Below are 25,602 nucleotides of genomic sequence, written 5' to 3'. Positions count from 1 at the left end.
CCACCATGGGGCTGTTCTATCAAACAGTCAGACTCATCCTGGAGGAATCCGGCTGTAAAACGCACTCTCACTGGGAAATCACTCAGACGAGCTCATAAAAAGGCACACACAAGAGTTTACTCACACGAGCGCACACATACACACACAGCCCCAATATGCTCAAACAAATACACACATTGTTGAATTTGAACTGCTTTCCAGTGAACGCAGAGGCAATCCCTATCAGCAGCCCTGAAGGATTCAAAGGCCCATTATCCAGCGGGTTGGGATTAGATTTTCTGTTCGGGTGGCTACAGCGTGACAAGTTGCTGGTGAAAATAGATTATCTCACCAGGGAGTAAGAAATAACGTCCTTTAGCGCACAATAGATGATGTCTCGTAAACATTTTCCAACCCCATCCTTGTGATGGAGCATATGTCGTCAGCATTTACTGGTTTTCTTCACCATAGTAACTTTGTTTCTCTCTGAGGGTGTATCCAAGCGACAAACCAAGAACTGCTGGTCTGGGATTTGTCAATGCAGAAACTTGAATTGCTCTTTCGCTACTGTATCAAACTAAAATCTTTCACTAAAAATGCTTAAGGTGTATTCTAGGTTATTTTACCCATAATCAAAAACGTACAGATTGCTAGATTCTCAGTTTTTTTTAACCTGAATCCTGAAGTGGTCATAGCTGTATAAAAAACTGAGATAGCATCAGTGTGTAAGTCATTTTATTTCCTTCGATTACCCATAATTCCGCTCACTAGAGCAAACAGATGATCTCACTTTGGATATTTATAGGTGTTAAACACGCACATGCTGTTCTTCACATCGTCTACCGGGCGGTTTTCTGTTTATGTGTCTTGGGAAGCAGCATCGCCTCCACTATCCTGCAAACTATTCCGAGTTTCAGGATCAGGTTTCAGTGTTTTACATGAACACGGGAAGTTTTTTCAGCACTCAGCAGGGCCCCAGGGGCAGACAAAACAGCATTAAGTATTAAGGCTGCTTAAATGGAAAGAAATTCACTGTGTCAACCCAATTTCCTCATGAAGGAGCGAGGAAGCAATAATCTCAAAAATAACATGTTGACAGAAGGTGTACGTTTGTCTTGCTGCCAGTGCTGTGGTAATGACCAAAGTGGTGAGGTGCCGAGAAATTACTTTGGGCCCGGTTTGTGATCCTCTGACTCACAGAGGCAGATTAGTTGTGATATATTCAAGACTACTGTGGGAATGAACAAACTTCCCTCCCTAGTCACCTGAGGTAGCAGCTTATTATAGTCCAGAATAGCAACATAATATGAGGGATAAGCTGTTATAAAAGTATTGAAGAAATTTGAAAGCTATTACATCCACAAAACAATGGTGAAGAATAAAATGTCACCATGAAAATGAAAGAAAAAGGAAAAATAAAAACCCTGCTGGTTAAACTCCCACGCAGTAGTTATAATGCCTTGTTAGATGAATGTGATATGAATTCTTCCAGAACAACACCTGCATATAATGTCTCTATGGGCTATTTGTGGAGCAGTTTCTTAACTACCATCAGTTCAGGTGCTCTGAAAATCCTCCACCATCATTCTAGTCAGGCTCAGAAAGCTGTGTGGGCATGTTTACATACGTGTGCGTGAGACAGAAATGGAGAGCAAGACTGTAATCTCCGGCATACCGCCAGCACAAATCAGCACCAGTGAGCCCTTAATTCACTGATGTACTTAATTACGAGCAAACGGCATGCCTAATGATGAAAGGAAGGACAGTGGAGGGCAGAATGTGTTAAAGTGAAAGAAAGACAAAGAGGGATCTTGTAAGACACAGCTGCATGCAGATGTGAACAAAGCGTTGGGGTATAATGATATGGACCTGCTAGTGTGTCAGATCCCTGATAACAGGGTTCAGAGGAGGTTGGGCTTTCTCAGAGGAAAGATTTACCGGCATGTTTGACCTAGAATAAGTAAGTGAATTAAGAATGGGAAGACGGATTTCATTTTAGTCATATATAATTCAGAATTATGGCTAGGTCATACATTTTTGGCTTTAGCTTACTACATACTCTAGTCCATCTCCCTCTTATATCTTGACTTATGGCCCAGGTGCAGAGCAATATATTTATCTTTTTATCATTATGATTTTTCATTGGCCACTGTTTTAGCCACGCTAGCAGTGTGGCTCTACTCCCAACTTTTCCTTTTCTGTGTTTTAGAGTAAAATATCGTTGCAACTATTGTATGGATTTCTGTGGCATCTACTGCAGATATAAGTCCCTAGAGGATCGATTCCAATGACTTTGGCGATCCCCTGAATCCCCTAGCATTTTCATTGTGAGCATCTTAGCATCTCAGCGTTAGCTTGCAGCTCAAAGCCTCACGCTAGCATAGCTGTAGACTCACTGATATCAATTATCAATTCCAGCTTTGTTAATGGATCTCAGTCAGGCTTCATACTGCTGCTTTTGTTGGACCAATAGTCTAGAATCCAAAAATATTCCATTTAAAATGACGTAAAAACAAAGAAAAGCAGCAAATCCTCTAATTTGAGAATTTCAACCCAGTATAGGTTTGGCATTTTTATTTGATAAATGATCTGATATTGATATATATCGCCAAATATCAGCAAGTGATTTCACAATAATGAGACCACACCACTGCCATTGAAACTTGTAAATCTGAAGAGGACTAATTTCTTGGTTTTGTTCATCTAAACTCAGAAAATCAATACAGCTATTCTGAAAACTATTTCCTTTTGTGCAACAAATGACTGGCAAAAGAAAACTGAAGTGTAAAAGTGCTCATTTGTCAGTTTATCCATTTATAAATTTATAGATCATCAATTGAAGTTCAGTCTTCATTGCCCAGAAATAGTGGTGAGTGATGGTGAACTGCTGCAAAATGATGAAATCACTTGCAGTAAAAAATGCAATGGAAACCCTTCGCTTATTATTTCAGAGCAACAGAGTGCATTCTTGGAGCTTAACAATTATTAAAAATTCAAATCACATAAACTGGGTTAAATACCACACAGTGCACACATTTAGTCCAGCTCAGTAGCCAAGGGTTCAGGCCAGACTCTTGCATTTGTGGCAAAGAAATACACACTTCAGCACTTAGGAGTGTGTGACTGGCAGCTGTGGCCGTGCAGAGGAGCCAGCAGGAGAAAGCTGTGCTCTACTATCACAAAATGAAGGAGGACGAAGAAGAGAGAGAGAGCAAACAGGTATTCATGATGTCCTGTGTCACAAATAACCTGTGGCTCATGGCGAAGGACAAGGGAGAAGAAGACTAAACACACATATCAGTGGTGTGAAGGCAGATCGTCAGCAGAGCATCCTCTGGGCCACCCTCCTCATCACTTTTATAATCCTCGGGGACTGTTTGAAGGCTTTTAGTGAGAGACCTTCAGTGAGAGGCCTTCAGCAGGACCACTCGAGGTGTGTGCACAGGTTTTTATGAGGTGCAAAGTGAGCTATTACTCCTTCCAATCCTTCAGCTGCCTTTCCTAAGAGCTAGGCATTCTCTCTAAACCCCAAAGAAAAATACTTGTATATGGATTTTTATGACTTGAAAAGTATACTTGAAATTGACCTATCTCCTGTTTAAGCTGAAAAAAAGCTGAGTAGGAAGGCGATGCACTGAATGGTACGATTCTACACATGCAAACAGATCAAAAGCTCGTTTCAGAGTCTCAGCCACAACCCATAGAGGCTCCTACGGTATGCAACATCATCTCTGCATTAGTGTCCTTCGCTTGTATTATTCATGTTATACCAACAAATTATTTAGGCCTTGCCCTGAGCAAATGTCCGTACTTGGTAGAACTAATGGACACAAGGCAACACCATTTTCCCCCACACATCAGGTATTATACTGTACACTGCAGTCAGCCTACATCCCGATGTGAGCTCATCTATTTCTAATACAGCAGAACTGTGGTTATTAATCTTTGTAACGACTTCTAAGGAAGAATTTGACCCAAACGCAAAATAGCATAAGTCTGTGATTTCTGTATTCCCTTGTAGTGGGACTTCATGTCATGGTATATTAAAAGCCTTAGCTTGGGATTCACATTGAATTGTATGTTCTTGATATCACTTACAATGAAGGGCAGTTAAAAAGAATTATTCTCTGCCTGTAGCATGAAAAACCACATGGTCAAACACATGGCCAGTAAAAACAAATGGCCTGTGTCACTGTTTTTTGTAATAACATCACAAGTGTAGTGTGGCAAAATGGTTAGTTGATAGCAAAGGCCTGAATGAGAACAAAGAACTGCAGCACCATTTCCACAGCTTCGTCATGTAGTATTGATCTTCCTGTGGGTCATGGACCTCTTTTTTTCCCTCATCCCTCCCTCCATTCAACTACGCCTCAGGATTGTACTTGTCATCTCATTCCACCAAGCCAGTGGGGGGGCTTTAACAAATCAATTACCAGGAGCTTGCTGGTTAGGTCTATTGGTGGCCTTTGATTTTGGGGCAAAGTACAACAGTATGTTTCTGTCAGCCAGTTAGACTCTGTGTTTGGTTCATACAAACCTGTGCTGACTGATGAACTGACTGACTTATGCAGAATAAAAATGTACAGTACTGACACAAAACACTGCTACCTTGACTAAAAAATCAACAGTGGCCAAAGTGGTTAAAGAGAATGTGAACATATTACTCCACAGAGAAACATGGATTTTAATCTATTATTATAACACAGAAGGCAAGATCATGTTAGGTGAGGATTAAATATGTTTTTGGCAATGAAAGATGAAAAAAAGTACACAAGGAATTACAAGTGAAACAATTAGTTGATTAACCAATTAGTCAATTGACAGAAAATTAATTGCAAACTATTTTGATGATTGATTAAGCATTTAAGTCATTTCCAAGGAAAATTATCAAGGATTCTGTAGTTACAGCGTTTGAATTGTGAGGATTTGAAGCTTTTCTTTATCTTATTTTATAGTAAACTTCATATCGTTGCATTTTACAAAAGAAGTGATTTGAAGACCTCGGGCATTAGAGGGATGTGATTGTGAAAAATCTTCATTTATCATTGTGCATTTTACTAATAAATGAATGGGTAGATTAATAAATAATGACTATAATCATTAGTTGCAGTCTTGGAAGTAGAGCTGCAACAATGAGTTGATTAATTCATTAGTTGATTGTCAAAAAATGAATCGTCTACTATTCAACAATCAATTCGTTTTCAAGTAATTCTCTGATTCCAGCTTCAAATGTGAATATGTTCTGTTTCTTTTAGTCTTTGGGCTGCGTCACCCTGGGCTTTGGGAAACAGTGATATTGGTTCTATTTCAATCTATTTACTTCTAATGCTGGGTAGAAAAAAACAGGATAATTACTCTCAAGTAGTCAATATCCGTCATATGCACAAAATCAGAGGGCATTCAGAGAAAAACAGGTACTTTCTGTTCAATGCGAGCCAGGTGCAATAATTTCATGGTTGTCAGTAAGAAAGCAGATGATTTAGCTACACCAAAACTCTTGAGGTAAACATTGCTGAACACGGAACTGGTATTTTATCCAACACATAAATCTTCACATATCAGACCTGGGCCTGCTATGTACTGCAGATGCTCGTCCTAAATAAACAGCCTTAAATCCGGCTCAAATAAACAAGAAGTCCCACCAGCCATAAACACATTACCAACTGAGCTACAGTAAAGTTATAACCCAAACCAACACTGCTGAAAATAGGACGTGCTGTCAAACCTTGTAGACATATACTGCACTATATGAGAAAACAGTGTTTACATCTGGCAATTGGTTGACTGATGCTGGAGATATTTCCAGTTATTAATGATTTAGGTGGGATTCAGTAAATTCTGAAACAGCACTGAAACAGTAAATTTTGGTTTCACATTGCTGGACTGCAGTTCACCTCATTAATTTGCATCATTTGTAGTAAACACCACAAGGCATCAAGTATGACTTCATATTTGATTTTCTGCTTTGAAATCATGCAACACGCTGTGTGTTGCTGCTAAGACAAGATGCTTGACCTTCTATTTGCTAATGAGGGCAACAGAAAAACACTCCAATTTCCATTCCGTTAAAAAATGAGGAACGCAGCTGAACATATCAAATGTTTATGAAGTCTCGTCATAATAAGCAAAGGCGGCTTTTCCAGTAAAACTTATACTGGTTACTGCACAAAGCTGGCAGGGAGACTCACAGATCAGCCAAAGGTTGCACCACACACAGCTAAACTTGCATCATAATGGCTTTGTTATATTGACAAGGTGAAAGCTCTCAGCTGCCCCACATTTTACATTATGGTCTTGTCATACTGGCACCTAGTGTTTTGATGGATAGTGTTTACTTAGTACACTGAGACCGACAACTCTGGATTCATAATGATACACAATGTGTATATGGTGTATACTAACGCAGGGAGCAGGTGCCCTCAATTTAAAAAAAACAAAACAAAAAACTATTTGTCCTCAACAATGTAGCAACCACACTAAATTATCTGCAGACATACATAAATGTTTAGAGCTGAACATGCAGGTAGACGTCAGTAGGTCAGCTGTACTGAGGTTTATGAATATGCAAGTGACCTCTGCTTCAAGGTTTCCAGCTGTCAGAAAGTATAACTGTGTTGAGGTGAAAGCATTGTGCATGCACTGAGGGAGAAGAACTGGGTTTTATCGCTGTATTTCTAGCAGAGTTCAGTACACGTCAATTCTTTGATCTTTTTTTTTTTTTTTAAGATTTGACCAGTTCTGATACACTATCATTTCAATCATCAGTTCTATGATGAATTCTCTGATCAAGATCAAATGCACCGGGACTTAGCTGTTCTTCTTTTTAACCTTTAACAGATTTCGTTTTTGTCATGAATCTAGAAATAATAAAGTCAACTTTTTTCTTATTTTTGAGAAGCAATGATTTTACAGTACGGCGCATTCTTGCCTGAAAAAATCCCTCGCAAGAAATGTATGGTTCTAAATTAGGAGAGGTTTAACAGCCTCACAACTGGGGACTAAAAGGTTTAAACTCTTAATCTGGTTTAGACTGTGCGTGTCTACTGCCACTGCAGCTGACTCACCCTTGGGAGTCCACTGATTATTATACAGAAAGCCTCCTCAGACAAAGTCAGATTAATCTGCAAATAATTAAAGCTTGGGAAGAATAGCCTATTTTATTAATGAATACATCCCAAAACTATTTTGAGAATACAAACATGCATACACATCATCCATCTGCTAATTGATTTTAAAAAGCCAAATATAAGAAGAGGTACATCTGTCCATATTATCATTATTATTATTACAGTATTATCAGCATGGTTAAGATGAGGTAGAACCACACGTAAGAATCAGTTCTATTATTATAAAAAACACTGGATCTGCACATATAGAACCAGGCAAAGCAGAGCAATAAATGGACCTGTGGCTCTTCGTTAGCATTGCTCAGGTTTCTATTCCCCGCAGTGTCCCACTCACAGCCATCCATTCCCAGGCCAAGGACTCCCATCCTCACAGTGATTAAATATATTTTTATGGATCTGAACTGGTTACATTGAACTGGAAATGCAATACTGTGAAAAAAAGACTGAAACATAAATAAGCAATATTTCAATCAGCTATTATCTCTATCAATCAGACACCACTGTAAAACATCAGATTATTTAGTGGAACCAACTAATATTTTGTCTTAACTTGAATATGTAATTTTTAAAATTTCAAGTTAAGTCAAGTTCTTCTGACTTGAAGTGTTTTGACTTGAAATGATGAGTTGAATGAATGTACTGCTGAACTCTCAGCAACTCGACTCATTACATTAAGTTTCTAAACAAACATGATCGGCATATTAGCAGATTTCCTAGCATGCATAGTTTGAGAGTTAAAACTCTCCAGATACTTTTCTTTTTTGTAGTTTGAATAAAACATACATGATGGAAAGTTCCTGTGTGTCTTTAATACATGTTAAGATAAGTCCTGGGTGTTTCTTTTAATAACAAGAAAAACACTGCAAACCTTGATGAAGGTTAGTATTGAATTCAGTCCCTACCCCCGTACATTCGTATGATAATAAGGTCACTGGGGTCAGTGTTGTACTGTGTATGACGAGAGCAACAGCAGCTTTTGTGTCAAATAAAAAACTGGCTCTTCAAAGTCTTCAAAAGAAAATATGAATGAAAACTATCTTTAATCTAAATTTGATCTACAATTTTCTAATAACTACCTGAGCAGTTCACTAAATTAACAGATTTAAATCCATCAAATGAAGCAAGGGTTTATACACAACACATCCTCATAAAAAACCCCAATAGTATCAGTCTAAAATTCAGGCCAGCAAAAACGACCTATAGTTACGTTTATGCCATCTAGCAGCCATAGTAATGCATTCCAGCTTTCCAAAACCGTTACAAATCACTGCTAAGAAATAATTATATTTTATGATGTGACTATGCTGTTGTTAAGGTCTGATTAGGTTTAGGCACAAAAACCACTTGGTTAGGGAAAGATGGTTTGGCTTAAAATGATCACTTAAAACGTGGTCCATACTTCCTTAAAGTTACACAACATCTCGTCATGGCAACAGTAAACACCATGACATTACGTCTTTTAAAAAAAATGTCCATTCCAACCCGTCCCCTCCTAATAAGGCAAAATCATCTTATCAAGTCACCTTATATTGACATTATCTGAACTGCTTCACTTTCCCTGGTCATAATTACTAAGGCCGCTAGCTAGCGTAAACATAACTATAGGTCATTTTCGCCGGCCTGAATTTCAGACCTATACTGTGTTTTTCTTGTGAGTACGGACTTTTTATACAACATGGAATATTTAGTCAAGATAACTTTTGATGGCATTAGAAGAACCATTCGTATTTGTTGATTTAACCTAAAACACTCATGTTTTTCAGTTGAAACAACATGTTACATTTTACAGTGTGGACATGATGAGAGACAGCAGAGCTGGTCTCCGGAAGAAAACCAGAGTTCCTCCTAACAAGTGCCATGAGATCATCATAATGATGATTATTATGGCACAGCTTAGGATGTGTCCTTTCCAACAATACACTCCTTCAGACGGTGTATTGTAAAACTATTAGGCTTTGGCAACATGCAGTATGACTGTCATGACAAAAAACTTGAGCAAACATGTACATTCAATTTTCTACTTAAATGTTCTTATTTTCATGTAAAATATTGGTTAACTACAACAGCTGAGCTTGCCTAGTGTTAAGCAGGTTGTGGAGAACAAGCATAGCTTAATCATGGCTCCCAGATGGGAAACTATAATTGCACAGGGTGAAAGCCAAGTTTGCAATTTAGTGTAAAACACAAACTTCCCATGAATACAACAGCCAATTACACTAAAAAAACTAATGTGTATAAATAGCCAAACAGAGAACGAGGGATAATTATGTGTGTTAAATAAATAAAAACAATAAAGATGAATAAACTAGCCATGGAAGCAACTCTAAATTGTTCCGAAATAAGTCGAGGTGTCCAATAACACTGGCTCAACAACAGAAGGATCATTTCCTTGACTTATGCCACAGCTTTTTCCCAGATGCTGCAAAACATTTTTCTCTTGCATGTTTCCTTTGTACTTTCCTGTACTTTGCATAAAACATTCACTCCCTTAACCAGGTATGAAAACAGGTATGTGAAACAATTGCTTCACTTCTCCAGAGAAGTCTGATTTTCTGATTTTCAAAGAGACGCTCATTTGCTGATGTCAAGTCGTTACCGCAAATTAAAAGCTCATTGAGCAGGCAAACATGCCAGCGAGGGTCCTGCCAACTCATCTGTTCATTCTGACAACCAGTATCCATCATTCACAACCAAACGTCTTAAACAGTAAAGTGTGAGATACACCATAATCTTCTACATAAATCTGATCTGTACTTGTTGGCCACATGCAATATATCACATACTAAACACTAACATTTTAGTTTAATTTTATTTCCTCGTGCTTGTACAGTTCAACTCCAGCTTTTTGAGTCACTTGTGAGCCCATTTGGGACGATAACCACAGCCACAGAGAATATATTTTATATATAAATGTATACTGCTGTGACACTGCGGGCAACAGACATTTAAAGCTGGCGTGCACGACTTTTGTTTCCCCCTTTTGGCAGTGAGAGTAATTACAAAAACACTGTCGACATGTGCTTATGTCATAGGCTCCGCCTACTCTGTCGCTACTGTTGCCGCTGTCAAATGGTGGATAAATTGTTTTGAGCATCACGCATCTCCCACAGAATGACTTGTTTTACTATCAGAATTTGATCCATCTGGTCTGATAACATTTGGAAAGTCTAGAAGAGCCACATGATTAAATTATTTTATCAGCATTCAAGTTAGCAGAGAGCTAACCAGAAGTTAGCCACTCTGTCAGCAGAAGTCTCTGGTGTGCATGCACTGCCCATAGAGCATGAGCAGTATGCATTCATCCGGCCAGCGCAGGGATATCTCCCCCAACACCAGATTTAAAAACTCTGTATACTGTGAAATACTGAGAGATTTACCTGGTGGTGATAAGCTTAATTAGCATTGTGTGAACTTGTTTGGCAAGGGCTTGAATGTAACAGGCGTTCATTTATATGTAAAAGTTCTGCACTGCAGGTTTAAGTCATTAATTTTCCGTCATGGATTTGCACTTCATTGAATAAATGAATGAATGGGCTCTGCAACAGTTGCAGGAAGAAATAAATGAAATCCTTATTCACCTAATAAGGGCCAGCCATCTGTGCTCTCACTGGGAAACTATGGTGGATCATTCCTTCGCTGAAATCAATAGCCTCTCAATGAGCTGCCGGTGGTAGATGCTAGCCCCTGAGGAGTATGAGAATAAGAGCTGCAGGACGTTTGGTTTAGGAGGTGACATAATGATAGCGACAATCGAGATCTATTCTCTCCAAACAACAAGGCTGTGTCCCTAGGGAGTGAGTGAGCCTGAATGGCAGGTACCCCAAGGCCTGCCTGCTTTCCTTCAGCTGTCATGAGGGAGAGTCATCAGCTCAATCAATCAAGTGGAGTGATGGGCGCACTGCATTAGCAAATGTTTCGGAGTAGTACTAAATGAGCAGCGGAGGCTGGGAGAGCACTGCACAAGTCATTTAATCTAGTGTTTAGTGCTGATAATGTATTTTTCTTCACACGAGTGAAGGAAATCTGCCAGCAGAGTAAGATAATTTCACTTCTTTCCCAGACAGAAATCAATTTGCCTCAAGAAGTTTCTTGATATAAGTGTCATTCTCTTCAGACCACAATTTGTCTTTTTACGAGATAATGGCTCTTGTTTCTAGAAAATAAAACATTAATCCTGACCATGAGGCTAAAAAAACTTGCTAGGGTCAATATATTTTTGGCAGTGAAAGACAGAAAGAGGGATGGTTTGAGGTTTCTGAGTGACAGTTTGTTTGAACAGTCGTGAGCCTCATGTGTCTGAAGGTTAGGGTCTTCATTGGGGACCCCAGCAGTCACTCACACAAAGGAAAACAAAGCTTGCAAGTCCGCGGCCCCGAGGATGGATTTTCTTAAACTGCTTCCAAATTAAAACAGCTGCTGATGTTTCCACCATGTGGTGGCAAGAAATGCGTCTACTGTACAGGCTGGACACGTTTGGAAGAGCCGCTTGGGAGATCCGGTGTGGTTTTGGAACCTCTTAACATCTCATCAGGTAAATGTTGTAAGACCCTTAGCAGCTGGAGTTCACAGTCAGGACAACACATGCTCACCACAGGCTGAAACAGATAGCCTCGAGGCCTTCGCAGCCACACTTAAGCAATCATGAATCAGACCTCCATTTAATGCCATAATGCTCCATCAGTCAGTCTTTCTCTTTTGCCAGCTCGGCTCTTTTCTCTTTTCTCGCTTCAGTCGCTTTCTTTTGCATACCCTCAATCTCTCTCAGATTAGAAATTTATTTTTCTTGAGAGCCTATTTAAGAAGTCTCATTATTCCGTCAGGGCAGCTGACAGCGCTTCTCCCCAGATCCTCAAACCTCAGGGGCTGGTAAAGGAAAAACAGTTGCGCACACTTTCTCCCAATCCAAACTTCCTTCCCGGATCAAAAATAAACTCCAGCCAATTGTGTGTATCCATCTCCTGCCGAAAAGGAAGACCTCACTTGGAAGAATAGCTGGAGGGGAAAGTCACACATGCGAAGGTCAAAGATGAGGAGAAACACCATGGCCACAGATACTGAGGGTCAGTGCTCAGCCAAAATAAACCACTGAAATCAAACCTGTAAACCATCATGATTCCATCAATCTGTCACCGGCGTGATTTTATTCATGATGACGGAGAGAGGGAGAGCGAGCTAGAGAGAGAGAGAGAGAACGAGAGAGTTGGCTCTGTCTGTGAAATACAATACAACACAAGCTGTTCTCCATCTGGAGAGATGTCAGACTCGTCTGCCTCGCCAAGACATGACAAGCTACATTAGGACTAGTCCATTTACACCTGATCTGATTCGATTTGATAATGCCATATACATATCTCTAAACACAAAAAATGGCCCAAAACCTCACTTAACATGAAAAATAAAATCTTTTATTTTAAACAACTCTGAATATGCTACAGGTGTAGCTGGTGAGGAAAAGCAAGGATATACAAAAATAAACAGTAGCAAAAAGCCAGTACCCACAGTAGTAACTTAACCTACATATATATCTGGTTTCATTCTTCAAATCCCACACAGCCATTTAGTGAAAAGCCCCCTAAGGCTGAGATTACAGCTCTGGATTGGATTCAACTCTTGCCCTCTCTCAGTGTAGCTATTTGATGAAAGGCTTGGCAAGGGTCACATCCAAGTGCGGTGGGTATTTTTTTTAAACTTACTTAAATGAAACTATATGAGAACCTGGGCCAGACTGGTCGTCTGGTTGTAAATAACCTGTGGTGTCCCAGAGGGTGGCATACTGCAGGCTGTTGTGCTTTGCACGCATTTCACAGAGTACTAAAACCACGCACTGGGTTCCCAGGGCTCAACAGTATCAATTAGAGGCAGCTTGTGAAAAGATGTGCTTCCTCCATTGCTGTGGTCTGGTCAGAGGTAGGAAGTGAGGGAAGAGAGGGAGGAGGAGGCAACTCCTACATCTGGGACTGTTCGGGTCCACAAGAATTCGGCCTTCAATCTGCTCCGTCAGCTTGTTTGTGGGTCCACAAATAAAGAAAAGTGCACTACAAAACACACCTGACAAGTATCTCCCAATTTCCTCTCTCTCTCTCTCTCTCTCTCTCTCTCTCTCTAAAGTGTACAATATTGTTCCCTTTCTATAGATATCTGCTCTCAAGTCCAACTCAGTGACTTAAGAGAACACACAGAATCAGAATAAAAGCCACAGGGGGCACATGTTCTCTTGTGTCCCAGTGTTACAAGCCCCAGGGGAGCAGCAGGTTACCCACAGTGGCTAAATTGGCCAGACCACACATCCTTCTGTGCTGAATCTGACTCACTTACCACACTTAAGAAACACCAGATACTGTAATCATATCTGAAAACCACTTAAACCACAAGAATAACACAGTCAGTAAAAATCCCAACACGAAGGAATTAACCTAAACCTGACAACAGAGAGAGGTTCTCAACCACGATAACTGAAAATTCTGCTCGATCACTTGTCTTCACTTGGCCCGGTCTTCACTGCCCTTGCCCAGTTGCCCCAGGCAACAGGATTAAGACCACTGTCAGCCATTTCATTTGGTCTGGTTGACACTGTAAAAATGTCCTCTGTATTTCTCAGTGGAGGATCTTCCACACAGGTGAATGCGTGTTGCTGCTGTTGCAATGATTTCATCAATTTTATCGAGACAATTAATAAACTGTGAGCAGCAATGCACACAAGACAGTACTATGAACAGCCAAATGAAAATGAAAGAGGAACAGAAACTTCTTCAAACTGTGAGAGGCAAAGCCTGGCTGATAAACAGGATAGTAACTGGGCTCTACAGCAGTATACACCACACTTTAGAAAATGTTTGTTCTGAAATGCCTCACAATGCAAAAATGGAAAGAGTGAAAACACCAACAGGACCATTAATGCTCCAATTATTAACAACTAACATGGCAACCATTCTGTCAGCTTTGCCAAACAAAAGCTGATGGCTGGTTTCCAGGCTGGCAACCAGCTCTAAAACTTGTCATGTCGCATTTCCTCAAAAATGTTGACTGACACATCATTTTTCCTGCTAAACATCCATGCCACCCAACAAGTTGAGCTACCATATTCATAACACAATTCAGCTTTTGTTAGCTCACTGACCGTCAATCCTCCGCCCTCCTTCTTCTGCTTCTCCACTTTGAAATGCTAACCAGAGCTTGTGCGACCATAATGAGTTCACCCAATTGGTTCTGACAGGTCTGGTCTGCAAAGCTGCAGCAGTTTTCTGCTCTGTTCAAACAGTGAACACTGAGGTCTTGCTTCTTTGTCCTACATAAACAACAGGCCACCACAACCAGGGTTTAATTCCCCTCTATTTGGGGACAAATGGTCTCCTTCATTGGGTCCAGGGAGAACAGAGGAACCTCACAACCCCTTCGTCTTACAATGGACAAAGGCATCGCCACTGAACCAGCCAACTTGTGTCATAACCTTATCGAAACGAGCCAGTGCTCCTTGTCAGAGAATAAGGCCACCGAGAAGGAGAGGCTTGGTGAAGAGGGGTAGCCTTCTCCTCTTCCTTAGTGAAAAGGGCAAACTGTAGCATCCTTGTTGGTTATGGGAGACAGGGGAGTTTTTGTTTCTAATGCCTCTGGGTTCTCTGCTTACATGTCGTGCCCCCTCTCATCCACGGTCCTGTTAATCCCATTAATATGAAGAGGGCCAAGAGCCTGAGAGTGGCCACGGCTTAAGAACCATCAGCCAGCATTAGCCCTCGAAATCCAAACCCTTGTCTAGACCCATTAACAACTTAGCCCAGCGGAGTCAAATCATTTGAGACCCATGTCTAATGATGGGAACATAACCTATACTTTTATAAACCTAACCTTTACCAGCTTGTACACACCTTGAAACCATTGTTGACAGGAATGCACAGAGCTGACACGCCAGATGCATCACATTATTTTATTATAAATCCCACTAATCTCATTTTGTTGGTCAAACAGCACATTTTATCCATCATTTTGACTCAGTGTATTCCTTGGCAGCTCCAATGCCTTTCTCACATTATTGAGTAACTGTGTTGAACGTCTGCCATGCAATACTGACCATGTGAAGGATTTGCTTTTTGGATAATTCAGTCCGGTGTTGCACATTATTCCCATTTAAGGCGATTATTATCGCTGTGTGCGTGTGTCTGTCTGTGTGGAGGATACTGTACGTGTGTGTGCTGCTATAACCACATGATGTATTAGGGGAGATAATCTGTTGGCTTTTAATTAAATAGCCAGGCTAGGAGACTGAGAATACCCAAAGAGGACTAAGGTTAACATCTTGTGCAGTGCAGCAAAGACAATCTCTAATGCCTCAATCCACCACCAGGCAGCTAACCCGACATCTACATATGGCCCATTTCTCATCGCACTGCATACCAGTCGGGTGATTACAAAGCATCAGAGTCTGATTAATGCAGCTTTGAAGCAGCTTGCTCTGGCCTGGCTGGAGCACAGCAAGGGCTTTCAAGAAATGGTGGGCATGGTGGCTGCTAATGAGCAACGCTGAATCCCACAGTAAGGCCACTGGCCTGGTATATCACGGCAGCATATCACAAACGGCAATCAGCTGAAGCAGACAATCCCTGGAGTGATTCAGCTTTTTACAACCTGCCAGGCATATTCAGTTTCATCCCAAGGCAGATAGCAGTGTGCTCCAGTAATCAAAGGGAGTTTGTAGGGTACCTTCGGCTCCACGCTGTGTGATCGGCTCCACATCAAGCTATCACAGGTATTTAAGACTGATGTAATGTATCATGTTTCTCAAGAGGCAAGACAGTATCTGAGCCTGGAGGTTACCAGTGGTATCCAGTGGCATTGCAGGAGCACGCTCTATTGTCATGTATGTCATTCAGGATTACTTAAAAACTTGGACTACGATTTAGTGGTGCTACCATGCTTAGAATTACATCCTGCTACTGTTCATACTGATTTGTGAACAGTAGCAGGTTGTAGAGATAATGTTTAAACACTATAAAACAAAATCATGAAAAAGGAATGGCAGATATATGAAGAGTTATCCCGTTAGTTGGTCTGGTGGCTGAAAATGAAATGTCAATTTGTTATTAGAGAACAAAATATACAGGACTTTTTGAGCCTGGTATACATATCAATATCTGAGAGTTTTAAAAAAAATCGTGGCCAAGATACATTTTTAAAAAATAAACACATAATATAAACAACATTTTTGATGAAGGACCCCTTAAATTTTTTAAACATGGCACTTTTGGTCCCTTTCTTTTGAATAGTATTCTATAAAGTGTTTTGTGCTTTGAAGAATATGATTCCCCAATAGTGCTTCTTCCCTTGTTATTTATTGTTTGTTTTATTGTTTGTTTATTATGTAAAAAGTATTTATTGTGTAGAAAGTCGTACAAAGTGTTGCAAGTAAACCAGGAAATGATATTTCCTCTTCTCTGTGGGAAATGAGAACATTTTCAAATCCTCTTTGACTTGCAAGAGCAGTGAGAGTTCACCATAGGTCACACCCACCAACACACAGATGACACAGTGGAAGCTGCCATCCAACTCTGGGCCACACAGGAGTCCGCAGGGCTAATTTAACTGTTTTGACAGTTACTGAGAAACCTGGTGACCCAGACTGGAAAGGTAGGGAGAAGGAAGCCCACAGTTAAGCAATAGGAATGCAGTGTTCTGCTACAATGTGTGTGTTTCCATGCTTTTTTTTTTAACATGTTAGGAAATGCTCCAATAAAACACTTTCTCAAGTTTAATCTGCATTGCACATTTTCCAAATATTACAGGTATTTCAGATTTTTCCTATCTGCCCTCACCACAGGGAATGCAACACAAAGGCCAACATTTTCATTGAACTTCAGGAGGAGTAATTCAATAACCAAGATACAGTATAATGAAGTCTTATTCTAAGCCTTATGACAGTCAGGGAGAAAAAGAAGCATCATATCTAGTCAGCTGTTTCCTATTGACCTAAATATGAACTCACTCTATCCAAGACTCTGATGCTTCAAGTAACTCTGTAGGGTTTTGTGGGTAAGGGGAGCAACTCACAAACATATTAGAACCCCTCATTAATGCTATTTTTAGAAACAAATGCATTTCTGCCAGGCTGGCTTATCTTGCAATTGTGGCGAGGATGAAAATAACAATTTCTACCCTCAACAGCTATCTGTTGGAAAATGAGAGCTTAGGAAAATGGAGATTCAATCTATCTGTGGTTAGACACTGAGCTGATCTTTCCGGGCTCGTTTAGCTCAAGTAAAGATGGTCACAGCGACAGTAATTCTCTATAATGTCTATTTCTGTGAAATGACTAGATGGCAGCAGATTAGCTATTGTGTCTGGAATATTGAGGCAACATGAGAGAAAGCAAATCAGAATGACAATGTTTGGTTTGTTACAGAGGCACATGTAGCAGCTACTGTGTCTAGAATGTTAAAAAGTCTCAAGTTGGCACCCAGTAATTGTGTATAATCTGTAAACGGTGCTCACAAATCTCAAAACACCCTCTTCCGCTCATCTGAGAAAATCTATTAGAGAAAGCGTGAGGGCTTCACTATTGGGCAGGATGCCTCCCACATCTCCTTCCTCTCCTGCCAATGGGTTGTACTCCCTGGTGGTTTGAGGGAGGAAACACAGAAACATCAAAGCTTCCTCTTCCACACAACAGATATACCTCTCATTGAGAGGTCACTACCACAATGGTCATCAGTATTTGTCACCGTTTGTTTGTCTTTTTAATTTGATGTTTATTAGGAAAAAAAAAAAAGATAATATGACTGTGCTCCAGTCATGAGGCCATTTTCACTGACTCTATTACGCACTCTCTATGTCATCAGAGACTTTGATGTCTCCATCCTGGCAACTGCAAGCAAATACATCCTCTATTTGAATCCACTTCAAACCTTCCCCTCCAAACTGCAGAAGGAAGAAAAACCCTCAACTGCTCACCAAACGAGACCATCTGGAGGCAGTCGTTGGATGATGGGGCTGGAGGCCTAAAAGGCTTTGGGGGGCAGTTGGAGGGGAAGGCAGACATAGAAAGAGAGAAAGAGAGAGAGAGAGAGAGAGAGCGGAGCAGCTACGTCTACCAAACCATGTCGTGAGTCCCTCTCTGCAGGCAGGACGTTAATTACAGGGCACAGACAGAGAAAGCCTGACTGGGAAAAAAAGCGGAGATACTCAGACTGCTGGGTTGCCGCCCTTGGGCCCTCAACATAACCGCAACGCTAACCAGCCCGTCCTACAGTACAGGGCACGAGAGCAGGGTTCCAGATCACTGCAATGACACACAGAGCCAAATAAGAGGCAGCCATGAGTGCAGACAGCGGCACAGACTAGTCCACGTCAGGTCAGGTAGGCCAACGCAGGCTGGTCTGCACCTGACAAGGACCACACAGAGCCTCGAAATTGGTAACATAAGCTACACGAAGGCTCAAATTAAGCTTTTGGGACATTATGTGTGATATTTATGCACTCAGGAGAACAAGTGCACAATGCAGACAACTGTCTTTGTTATATGGTTGCGATTTTTAATAAGTAATCAGCCTACTTTTTTTGCAATAAGAGGCAAACAAAATCAAGACTTGAAAAGGATGCTGCCTACAATACATGATAAAAATAGAATTCAATTAAGCAAAAATGAAAAAAAAAAACCCCACAAAAAATAAATAAAGGGAGATTCACTTCTGTTTTTTTCCATCACTGGGTTGGTACCATCATTAAACAACATGAGTCACTGCCCAAAGCGCTGTGTGGCTGATTTGCCATCATCGAGTCGAAGATCCCATCTAACTGCATCAGCATTAAGTGTTTGGTTCTGCCTCCGCCCCGACTTCTCTAATAAAGCTTTCGGGGCATGGAGCATCGACTCGCCTTTTCCAAACTGTCTGAGTGTTATAAATCATCGCCCATGCCCGGGGAGGCTGCGTCCTTCAGCGTGAACCCGCAACCTTCACACATCCTCACACAGTCAAAGCTTTACGACATCACACGAGGGCAGAGAAATGAGGTGGGTGCAGTTCATCACATCCATCAGCTCCTGACAGGGAACGATAATCCATAAAACCAGTGTGCGTGGGTTGAGCACTCTCAGCTGAAATATACCTTGAAAACAGCTCTGTGTTTTCAACTGTGTGATGGGGGGAAAAGTATGCTGCCTTTCTGACTTCACAACTGGTACATTTACCTTGCTTAACCTGTGACACAACAGCTTTTCAATTCACACAATTTAAGAAGTGTTAAGACCGCGTGCGAACATACACGTGTCCACCTACAATCAAGCTAATAATGCACTAATGCCTTCACCAGGTTTTGCTGCTATACTGCCGTGCATGCAAGCTTACACAGCAAGTCACAGAATATTGCACCAATATTTCTCCTCTGACATTTATCTGGGCTCTCCCATTCCTTCACTCCGTCCTAACTGTAGATTATAGTAGCAAAGATATGAACTATGTGACATATGATTCCCATTTTCCAGTGCAGGTGTCAAATCCATGTATGTGCTAATGATGAGTGTGTCCAGGGGAGTGACAGGAAAAGCTCCCCAAGGCAATTTGGCACCGCAGAGCAGGCCACTCTTCCAGGTTGTCATTTTTATCGAGGGAGGGGCGGTGAGTGACTGCAGGGTCAAAAACTGCCTTGTATGAGATTTTTTTTTTTACAGCCTAGAGGATAACATTAAGTAAACAGTTTTTTGTTTTTTTTTTGACTGTGACCTCCTGACGGCCTTTGTTATTAAGTAAGGAATGCGTAAAGTTTGCTCAAATGAATGTGTAACCAGTGAACCTAGCTTTGATAAGAAGTATCTGATTAAGAACACGCAATGTCACTTTTTTTTCCCTCGAACATTCCCTTTGAATAAACAGGAAGAGAGCAACAACTCGTTTTGTATTCCAGCGACGTAACAAGACTACCAGCCAATCGATTTCAAATCCTCAGGTGTCTTTTATGCCAGTTCTTTAGCCCCTAGCCATTTCACACACACACACACACACACACACACACACACACACACACACACACACATGCCACGATCTTGGATCTTAACTTTTAATCACTAGCTGAGTTAAACCAATGCACTGTTTTCACAGCCAGGAGCAAAAGGGAAGCACTATCTGTCTTCTCCCTGAAAAAAATCAATGCTGCACCGTGCCAAATCATCCATATTTAATTCCTTTGTGACTATTTGTCATAAACATCCAATGGAAGGCAGTTTCTGTTTTTTTGGGTTTTTTTTTTTTACATGCACACTAAATAAAACATCAGCTGTAGGTGTTTATTTTTAAGCATGAGGCTTTACGTTCTGTAATACTGGTGTCCGCTAATGTCTTCAAGAAATAGACGAATTTATGAAAAACATGAAAGATCCATTTAATTGCTATCAGATTCACAGTCAAAATAAATCTTTTCTACAGTCTGCAACCCTGCAGTTTGATTCATCGTCATTCACGCATTCAGTGTTTTCCGTGATGACTCCTTTACCCTCACCATGTCACATCAGCTTTTTCTCTTCACAAATGCACCATTAGCAAGTTAGATCAATGTGTGTGTGTGTGTTTGTGTGTCTCCAGGACTGCTTCGCTTAACAAAATTATATATCTCTTTTGCCCCCGCCCTTCCTCTATCTCTCTCCCCCAGTGGAGCCTGAGGGGACAGGAGACGGCTGCTAATTGCACGCTTGAACCAAACACATGGTGTTAAAAAACAGATAACGCCGGATGACAGATAGCCCGCAATGAAAAACATGTCAGAGACACAACACGTCAGAAAAATCTTTTAAAAATCCCTGGCTGGGATTGGAGAACTCCGTCATTCATCTGTTTCGTAAGAAACCTAACTTGGACCAAACTCATATGGTAATAAATAACATTATTGTTAACATCTCTTCACAGAATAATCAGGGTTTGGCTTTCTGTCTTCCATTAAAACTTGGAAGCTCCAGCAGCCACACAGCAGCCGCCTCTGCAGCAGATGCAGTAGCCTCTCACCTCTCCACCGTGCTGCCACTCCCTGACAGGTTTATGGAAACAGAACACCATCCTTCTTACACAGAAGTGCCTGAATCATCTGACCTGAGTGCAAAGTGCAAAGGCACAGCGACTGCACCACGAGAAAAGTATCTCACATTCTGCTAAAAAGGCCTCGGGGAATGTGTTACGCAGGAAGTGTTCTATATACACAGCAGTAAGCGGAGTTGTAAAGGAAATACACCACCAGATGATGCGGAGGGGGTAAATGTACTGTTTGTTCTCTAAGCTGTATCCTCTGGGTGTGTTTTAATATTCGCAAACACCTGTCATGAATAAACAGACTGTCAGTAATAAAGGACTATAAACTGCACCATATTCTGTCCCAAGGAGGTGTATTTCATCCTAATATCTATAAATATTAGGACATTATAAAATAAACTTGTATAGGCTATAGCACGATAGGAAGATGATATAGTGATGGCAAGAAGACGACGATGCCTCTGACCTACATCATGGCTTGGATGGTGAATAAATAAGCCTGAGGCACTGACAACCGTTCAGCCATCAAATATCAAAAGGCCAGCTATGAGTAATGCATTACCCTGCATTACAGCGGCTGAACCAACGCTCGCTTTCTCAAACCGACGGTTTCCAGTGGAGGGTGACAAGTTGGAGCCTATTTTTAAAGTAAGTTAATAATAAAATACTTTGATCAAAGTTTCAGTAGGCTGTACATTTGGACGAGTTTGGTCAGGGACATCTGCTGTGGAGTGAGAAGACATTTCTTCTCCAGAGATCAATTATTTCCTCAGCACAACTTAAGTCTTGGAGTATCTCCACACTCTGGAGACTGCAACACTTTGCACTGAGGCATCCAAGCACACTGCTGATGTCACTGCCCATCCTATGGAAACTAATTGTAATCCCACAAAGATATTAGCCTACTACATGGATGCTGCAGAAGTTTTATGGTAATTGCATAGGAAATATTGATCCATAAAGTGAGTACGGAGCTGATTTTGAAGTTATAAGAGCACTGTACTACAGATAGAGAAACAGTAGGGCATTTCGATCCCTCAACAGCCCTTCAAAGCACCATACTTTATTGATGAATTGATACTTGCCTTCAGGCAGGCTGCTTGTTCTGTTAATGGAAATGCTCAACTGCTGTAGCAGTGAAATACTTCTCACTCAGAGTTATGCCAACATAATGAATGAAGCCCATCATGATGTCTGTGCTCTTGTGCAGAACTGATAGGGTGTTGGTGAGGAGAAACAGTGGAGACAGTGACGTTAGTAATACGGATCTGGGTGTCATTCATTCATCCAAGTACCTGTCATCGTAGCAGAAATCGGCGCCCAGAGTGTTGACATACAGGACCAAAGCCACGGCGCCGCACAGCAACTCTGCAAACATCTCTCTGTCTCGCACACACGCGGGGAAATGATGATAATAATATTAAAAAAAAAAAAAAAAAAAAAACATAAAAAACGAAACACGAGAAGAAGAAGGATGCAAAGCGAGACAGAAAAAGGCAGCGGATCCAGATCTCTATTCCCTCTCAGTCCCCGTCTTTGTCAGGATGTTTCTGCGAAAACAAGTCCATATTCTTCCCCCCATCATCCTCGCTGAAGTGCACAGAGTGGATAATCCATAGCTGGCTGTCTTTCTAACCCATGTTGGGTCTGAGCTGCACAGCGTTTTATCCTGCTGGGAGTTGGACAGAGAAAAAAACAAAAAAAAAAACAAAACACGAGCAGCGTTGACTGAATGTGTGACAGCGCGCCGCACGCCTTCAGAGGAGGATCAGCGCTCTGACGCTCAGCGGCCGCTGCTGGATCAACGTCGTGATGGAGATGACGTCAAGCTAACCGCAATCACACACGCAACTTCCGGTTAAACTTTCGAAGCAAAGCGTGTTGACCAATGCTTTATTAATACAACCAGAGTCAAATTGCAGATAAACAACAACAACAACATTAACAACAACAACATGTAAATAGTTCCTTCCTGTTTTATATAAAATCATGTGTATGTTTTATTTGACGGTCTGTAATTAGCTACTCTAAAATGAAACAGAATACAAAAAGATAAAGGCTAATAAAAATATTTTTATAGGTTTATCTGTATTCCAGTTACTATAAGCTCAAGCTCATTTATTTGGGTGATCATACCGAGACTTGTGGTCCAACTTTATTCACTTTCTGATTAATTCTGGCCTTTAGTTTGGAGAAAAACTGTACACACTTCCGGTTCCAATCACTTTATCTCTGACTGTTTGACGGAAATTGTGATCCAAACGCATGTGGTTAGATCTTTGGTGCATGCGCACTACCCTTGATCCAGAGATGGGGGATTAATGACACTAACATGTAACGGTCACTGTGCAGTACCAGCAGTCCATGATATGAAGATGGTCCTCAAAGTAAAGTCAGTCAGGTGGATACTGTGGATTGCCAAAGCATGATCATGAATCTTTGATTTGATTTCACCAGCTGGCTGTTTCATTCCTTAGGGGTTAACACCATAATGAATGCAATATTCTTTCTATCAGTGCCACATATAGAATAAATATGGAAAATCTGATTTGTGTCTCTTACTCCTTAATGAAGATACATGATAATTAAAGAATACCCCCAGGATATATAAAGTACAGCAGCACAGCTGAAAAATCACACAGTGTGTTCTGAATTATTTTAGTAAATCCCACAACTTTTACCATAATGCTGATCTGGCTTCAATAAACTCAAAACAAATGATCACAGCTGTAGGAGACAGCAGCTACAAAAGGAACATTGTGTGTATTTGCTTTGGCTTCTGTTCATTGAAAAAAAGAGAGAAAAAGGTTGAAAATTCACAGTTGCTTATTTAAAGCTACTTTATAGTCTGCTTTTAGCTGAAAGTATAGTTTTGCGATCCAAAGAGAGTGGACTTCTTTCAGGGTAGGGATTTTTTTCTTATAAGAGCACAGACCACTTTGATTAAAAAGATAGGCTGATTGAATCATAAAAGGAGAAATATTTTCCTTTAATTGATATGAAGAATAGGTGACATGTTTCATCACATTAGTCCCTGAGAAGCTCTCCAGGGTCATTCGAGTAATTACTTTCTATTGATTTAAATCTGAGCAGGTTAAACATGAGTACACACAGTAGCTGGCCAGTAGAGGGCTCACAGTGCATGATATCTGTGGGGAGACTATACAAGACACACATTTCTAAATGCAACTAAATGCATGTTCTTAAATAAATACAAAGTTGTTCCAATTATAATCACCGGTTCTTCTGTTCCAAAATGACTCTGATATAATAAAATAACAACAAAATTAGTGCACTTTTTCATGATTGGTAACTTTAATGTCTGCTTATTATTACATGTTCCTAGATTTGATCTTGGATCATCAATTTCAGGATCAACTGATGAACAACATGTTTTCATTTCCATAATCTATTTAAAATCAAGCTCTTATTCATGATTGTTCAAATGTTCTTGGACCACTTTCAATGGAGGATATTGCTCAATATAAAGACGTAAGAGACCAGCGGCAAAGAAAGGAGAAAAAAAAAGGAATAATTGTAAATGTGCTCCACAGACAAAGCAAGTAGCCTGGCCCACTGCATATTGATTCAGGGTTGTTTCAATAGACAGACCCCATCTGTCGGGGCAGACTTCAATGTAGCCTTTCACGGGACAGCAGCAGGACACTATGATGTAACACATTTCAGGAATTAATTAGAGTGATCAGAGCAACCGGCGCAATGCTGTTTCTTCCAGTCTACAATTCATGAGGACTGATGAAATATCCAAACATAAGGAATCCGACCCTATTATCATCAGGTTCAAGAGATGTTCACGTGTAATATCACTGTTCTTTACTGAATTAAAACAAAACCAAAAAACCCTTTCTGATCCAGTAACGTGATAATTTGATGAGCTGCAGATCAAATTATTCTTTTGTTGTTGATTATGTTCTGCAGTTATGTTTCATGCATGTAGCTGCTGTACTTTTAGTACAATTTTGAGATGTTTGCACTTCACTTGATTATTTTCATTTGACGCTACTTTATACTTCCATGTCTACAATAATTTTGCAGTAACTTTACTAGACCTGAAATAATATATAATAATAATTATTCAACTAGCCAATCCACTGAAAATTAATCAGAAACTATTTTCATAATGGATTAATCATTAAAGTGATTTTTCAAGGAAAAATGCCAAAACATCACATAGTTGCAGTTTCTCAGCTCTACTTTGTTTAATGTGTAATCAATTAATCAAGGAAGATTAATCTATAATGGACATTACGAAACAGTAATGGAAATTAGGTGCTCTCATATACCTTATAGATTAAAATATGGCATACAAAAAATATGATGAGCTTATAAAATATGATGCATTGATATAAATGAAACCACCACCCACCCATACTGCTTACATGTTAATGCATTTGCAATAATAATCCATTAATATGGGTAATAAGATTGTCTATTGTTAAGAGGATCCCCATTAGCTCCCACTGATGTGATTACTA

General features: G+C 40.4%; 1 protein-coding gene across 1 annotated transcript in view; it reads right to left on the bottom strand.

Annotated features, from left to right (window-relative positions):
- The window catches only part of tmtc2b (transmembrane O-mannosyltransferase targeting cadherins 2b), a 97,145-nt gene extending 74,238 nt beyond the window's left edge, over window positions 1-22,907 (bottom strand). Inside the window, exon 1 of the mRNA XM_042412727.1 lies at window positions 22,402-22,907. Within this exon, the coding sequence (XP_042268661.1) occupies window positions 22,402-22,484 (83 nt within the window). The 5' untranslated portion in view covers window positions 22,485-22,907. The remainder of the gene's footprint in view (window positions 1-22,401) is intronic.
- Between the last annotated feature and the right edge of the window lie 2,695 nt (window positions 22,908-25,602).

This window comes from Thunnus maccoyii, chromosome 5 (genome assembly GCF_910596095.1).
Source record: "Thunnus maccoyii chromosome 5, fThuMac1.1, whole genome shotgun sequence".
Classification (NCBI taxonomy): Eukaryota; Metazoa; Chordata; class Actinopteri; order Scombriformes; family Scombridae; genus Thunnus; species Thunnus maccoyii.
Note: the sequence above shows the minus strand (reverse complement) of the source record. Positions and strands in the feature narration are given on the sequence as shown.